This window comes from Hemiscyllium ocellatum (genome assembly GCF_020745735.1).
Source record: "Hemiscyllium ocellatum isolate sHemOce1 chromosome 27 unlocalized genomic scaffold, sHemOce1.pat.X.cur. SUPER_27_unloc_1, whole genome shotgun sequence".
NCBI classification, from domain to species: Eukaryota; Metazoa; Chordata; class Chondrichthyes; order Orectolobiformes; family Hemiscylliidae; genus Hemiscyllium; species Hemiscyllium ocellatum.
This window is the reverse complement of record NW_026867476.1, coordinates 1059401-1065400: the sequence shown is the minus strand read 5'-3', so window position 1 is coordinate 1065400 and position 6000 is coordinate 1059401. Positions and strand designations below refer to the sequence as shown.

The 6000-nt window shown below is 50.0% G+C and overlaps 1 protein-coding gene across 1 annotated transcript in view; it reads right to left on the bottom strand.

Annotated features, from left to right (window-relative positions):
• The window catches only part of LOC132807053 (adenylate cyclase type 4-like), a 38555-nt gene that overhangs the window by 12638 nt on the left and 19917 nt on the right, over positions 1–6000 (bottom strand). The window contains exon 3 of the mRNA XM_060821356.1: positions 393–614. Within this exon, the coding sequence (XP_060677339.1) occupies positions 393–614 (222 nt within the window). The remainder of the gene's footprint in view (positions 1–392; positions 615–6000) is intronic.

Here is a 6000-nt window from a genome sequence, read left to right as displayed (position 1 = left end):
CCCTTCTCCCTTCCCCCCTCACCTCCTCCCTTCCCCCCCTCACCTCCCTCCCTGAGCCCAGCAGGGAGGGAAGGAGCTGCCCATCCAACAATTGGGTCTGCGCTTCCACCCACGTGATCCCTGGCCGCCCAGACACACACCGCGCATGTCCCCGACTGGCCACGCCCCCTCCATGATTGACAGCCGCCGCGGACAATAGGGGGAGAGAGAGAGAGAGAGGATCGACGGCACCAACGACCAATCGGGGTGGGAGGGGGCGTGGCCGGACAGGGCGCCAGCCGCGCGTGCGCCAGGTTACACCCCCCCTCCCCCGCCAAAGATGGCGGCCGTCACCTCAGCTCTGAAAGCGCAGAGAAAGTGACACAGCAAAGAGGGAGCGGCGTAAACCGAACAGTCCGCGCCGGCCCGCAAAGGCAGAGCGGTAACCTCGCCCACTGCCGGTTCTCACGGGCGTTACTGGTGAAACCCGCCCGCGGCGTCTGCCCCGCCATACTCACCCGTCGCAACGGTCGTCCTCGAGCTGGGTTGAGGGGCAGCGCGCATGCGCGGCGGACGGCGGGAAGCTGTGGGCGGGGCTGGAGGACCGCCGAATCGGAGCCGGGGAGGGGGCGGGGCTAGAAGACCAACGGGATTCCCCCAACCAATCGGAGCCGATGCAGGGGTGGGGCTTGGACGGAAGATGCGTCCTCCGCCCAATCGGAGTCAATGAGGGGGCCGCGGCTGGAAGGCAGGCCTGCCCGCTGTCCAATCGGAGTCAATGAGGGGGCGTGGCTGGAAGGCAGGCCTGTCCTCTTGTCCAATCGGAGTCAATGAGGGGGGCGTGACTGGAAGGCAGGCCTGCACGCTGTCCAATCGGAGTCAATGAGGGGGCGTGGCTGGAAGGCAGGCCAGTCCTATTGTCCAATCGGAGTCAATGAGGAGGCGTGGCTGGAAGGCAGGCCAGTCCTCTTGTCCAATCGGAGTCAATGAGGGGGCGCGGTTGGAAGGCAGCTGAATCCTCCGTCCAATCGGAATCAATGAGGAGGCGTGGCTGGAGGACTCACCGAACGGAAGTCAGTAAGAGGCGTAGCTGGAGGACCGAGCAGGTCCTCCAACCACCCCAGGTGAATCATCCTGTTGTCTTTCAGAAGGCCAGAGGTGACAGACAAGCCCCCTAATTCAATAGGCCCATGCCACCCATTGTGTAAGTGCTGACCCTATTTGTTTCACCAAAATGCAACACATTGTATTCATCCAAATTCTTACTGGAGATGGTCATTGCCTGGCCATTTGTGTGGCATGAATGTTCCCCAGCCATTTATTGGCGGAAGCCAGTGTTTTGTCTAGATCTTGTTGCATTTGGACGTCTCACTTTGAGCCACTTTTTAAAACACCACGCGCGGGCCTTCACATCATTCAGTACAAAGCGAGCCAATGGCTTGGCGGCACATCCACCGTCACCGCCACCAATTCCAGTCGTTATGGGGGATTTCAATGTGCAGATGGATTGGGAGAATCAGGATGGTATTGGACCTCAAGAAAGAGACTTTGTGGAGTGCCTCAGAGATGGATTCTTAGAACAGCTGGTGCTGGAGCCGACCAGGGCGAAAGGCAATTCTGGATCTGATAGATTAGATTAGACTTTTAGATTAGACTTACAGTGTGGAAACAGGCCCTTCAGCCCAACAAGTCCACACCGACCCGCCGAAGCGAAACCCACCCATACCCCTACATTTACCCCTTACCTAACACTACGGGCAATTTAGCATGGCCAATTCACCTGACCCGCACATCTTTGGACTGTGGGAGGAAACCGGAGCACCCGGAGGAAACCCACGCAAACACGGGGAGAACGTGCAAACTCCACACAGTCAGCCGCCTGAGTCGGGAATTGAACCCGGGTCTCAGGCGCTGTGAGGCAGCAGTGCTAACCACTGTGCCACCGTGCCGCCCACAACGGTGCAACGGTGATATTGTGCAACGAACCAGAATTGGTCAGGGACCTCGAAGTGAAGAAGTGAAGTGACCATAATACAATAAGCTTCAATCTGCAATTTGAGAGGGAGAGGGTACAATTGGAAGTGACAATTTTTCAGTTGATTAAAGGGAACTATTGGAGCTATGAGGGAGGAGGAGCTGGCCAAAGTTCAATGGTGCAAGACCTTAGCAGGGATGACCGTGGAGGAACAATGGCGGATATTTCTGTGTATAATGCAGAAGTTGCAGGATCAGTTCATTCCAAAAAGGAAGAAAGATCCCAGGAGGAGGCATGGGTGGCCGTGGCTGACGAGGGAAGTTAAGAAACATATAAAGTTAAAAGAGAAAAAGTATAATATAGCAAAGATAAGTGGGAAAACAGAGGACTGGGAAGCTTTTAAAGAACAACAGAGGATTACTAAGAAGGAAATATGCAGAGAAAAAATGAGGTACGAAGGTAAACTGGCCAATGATATAAAGGAGGATAGTAAATGTTTTTTAGGTATGTGAAAGGCAAAAAAATGGTTAAGACTAAAATTGGGCCCTTGAAGACAGAAACAGGGGAATATATTACAGGGAACAAAGAAATGGCAGAAGAATTGAATTGGTACTTCAGATCTGTGTTCACTGGGGAAGACACAAGCAATCGCCCTGAGGTAACAGTGGCTGAAGGACCTGAACTGAAGGGAATCTATATTTGCTAGGAATTGGTGTTGGAGAGACTGTTAGGTCTGAAGGTTGATAAGTCCCCGGGGCCTGATGGTCCACATCCCAGGGTACTGAAGGAGGTGGCTCGGGAAATCGTGGATGCGTTGGTGATTATTTTCCAGAGTTTGATAGATTCGGGATCAGTCCCTGCGGATTGGAGGGTGGCTAATGTTGTACCACTTTTTAAGAAAGGTGGGAGAGAGAAAGCAGGAAATTATAGACAGTTAGTCTGACCTCAGTGATGGGAAAGATGCTGGAGTCTATTATAAAGGATGAAATTACCACACATCTGGATAGCAGTAACAGGATAGGTCAGAGTCAGCATGGATTTATGAAGGGGAAATCATGCTTGACTAATCTTCTGGAATTTTTTGGTCCATATCCGGCCATTCCTTGCAAGATCATGCGCTTCTGTAAAAGTCCCTTAAAGGCGCCCATCGTATCTGCCTGTACCACCTTCCCCCTGCAGTGCATTCCAGACCCTTACCACACTTTGTGGAATCCAAACACTGCTCCTTTGAATGCCCCACTCCACCTTTTAAATATGCACGTAGGAGATATTTCAAATCTAGGGAGGAAAGATTCCAATCTTTGACCTTATCTCTGCGTCTCATAATTTTATTGACTTCTTTCAACTCTCTCCCCTCTTCTTCTGACACTCCGGAGAAAACAACCTGAGTTTTTTTTTCCCCTAGCCTCTCCTTACAGCTCGTACCCTCAAATCCAGGCAGTACCTCTGCACCCTCTCCAAAGCCTTCACATCCTTCCTGGAATGGGGCTGACCGGAATTGAATGCAATACGCTAATGTGCGGCCTAACCAAAGTCTTATCAACCTGCACTCGGCCACTGCGGAGATTGCAAAAATACACTAGACTTCCCGTATTTCCGGTACGGAGGAACCTCGGTTATCTGAAGGCTGAGGCGGGGAGGGGAGTACTTTGTTCAGAAAACCGATGGATCGGATAACCCATCGCTGGATAACACATTTAGCCAATCATCAGGACCTTGCAATCTTGTCCAGATAAACCGAAATTTGGATAACCGAATCCCGCATAATCGAAGTTCCTCTGTACATAATTTTTACTGGTTTACTCAGAGTGCATGTTCAATAAGATATCAGTTAAAACAGAGTTCCCACACTCGAAGGTGTGTAACGAAGCAGATCAATGGCAAAAGATGGTCCTCAGTATTTGGCACTATTTACAACGAGATAAAACCAATCTCTCCTGAATTTCTATTCTGTAATTAGGATGATGATTTTTGTAAACTGTGTTTAAAAAGGATCAGAGCAAGACGATTTGCAGATTTTCCTAAATCCCTTCACGAGATCTGGGTGTTACCTGACAAAGAAAGGACACAGCTCCTACACACCACATTAACACACTGACACAGAAAGGACACAGCTCCTACACACCACATTAACACACTGACACAGAAAGGACACAGCTCTTACACACCACATTAACACACTGACACAGAAAGGACACAGCTCCTCCACACCACATTAACACACTGACACAGAAAGGACACAGCTCCTACACATCACATTAACACACTGACACAGAAAGGACACTGCCCCTACACACCACATTAACACACTGACACAGAAAGGACACAGCTCCTACACACCACGTTAACACACTGACACAGAAAGGACACAGCTCCTACACACCACATTAACACACTGACAAAGAAAGGACACAGCTCCTACCCACCACATTAACACACTGACACAGAAAGGACACAGCCCCTACACACCACATTAACACACTGACACAGAAAGGACACAGCTCCTACACACCACATTAACACACTGACCCAGAAAGGGCACGGCTCCTACACACCACATTAACACACTGACACAGAAAGGACACAGCACCTACACACCACATTAACACACGGACACAGAAAGGACACGGCTCCTACACACCACATTAACACACTGACACAGAAAGGACACAGCTCCTACACACCACATTAACACACTGACACAGAAAGGACACAGCTCCTACACACCACATTAACACACTGACACAGAAAGGACACAGCACCTACACACCACATTAACACACTGACACAGAAAGGACGCAGCTCCTACACACCACATTAACACACTGACACAGAAAGGACACGGCTCCTACACACCACACTAACACACTGACACAGAAAGGACACGGCTCCTACACACCACATTAACACACTGACACAGAAAGGTCACGGCTCCTACACACCACATTAACACACTGACACAGAAAGGACACAGCTCCTACACACCACATTAACACACTGACACAGAAAGGACACAGCTCCTACACACCACACGAACACACTGACACAGAAAGGACACAGCTCCTCCACACAACATTAACACACTGACACAGAAAGGACACAGCTCCTACACACCACATTAACACACTGACACAGAAAGGACACGGCTCCTACACACCACATTAACACACTGACACAGAAAGGACACAGCTCCTACACACCACACTAACACACTGACACAGAAAGGACACAGCTCCTACACACCACATTAACACACTGACACAGAAAGGACACAGCTCCGACACACCACATTAACACACTGACACAGAAAGGACACAGCTCCTACACACCACATTAACACACTGACACAGAAAGGACACAGCTCCTACACACCACACTAACACACTGACACAGAAAGGACACAGCTCCTACACACCACATTAACACACTGACACAGAAAGGACACGGCTCCTACACACCACATTAACACACTGACACAGAAAGGACACAGCTCCTACACACCACATTAACACACTGACACGGAAAGGACACAGCTCCTACACATCACATTAACACACTGACACAGAAAGGACACAGCTCCTACACACCACATTAACACACTGACACAGAAAGGACACGGCTCCTACACACCACATTAACACACTGACAAAGAAAGGACACGGCTCCTACACACCACATTAACGCACTGACACAGATAGGACACAGCTCCTACACGCCACATTAACACACAGACACAGAAAAGACACGGCTCCTACACAACACATTAACACACTGACACAGAAAGGACACAGCTCCGACACACCACATTAACACACTGACACAGAAAGGACACAGCACCTACACACCACATTAACACACTGACACAGAAAGGACACAGCTCCTACACACCACATTAACACACTGACAAAGAATGGACACGGCTCCTACACACCACATTAACACACTGACACAGAAAGGACACGGCTCCTATACACCACGTTAACACATTGACAAAGAAAGGACACGGTTCCTACACACCACGTTAACACACTGACACAGAAAGGACA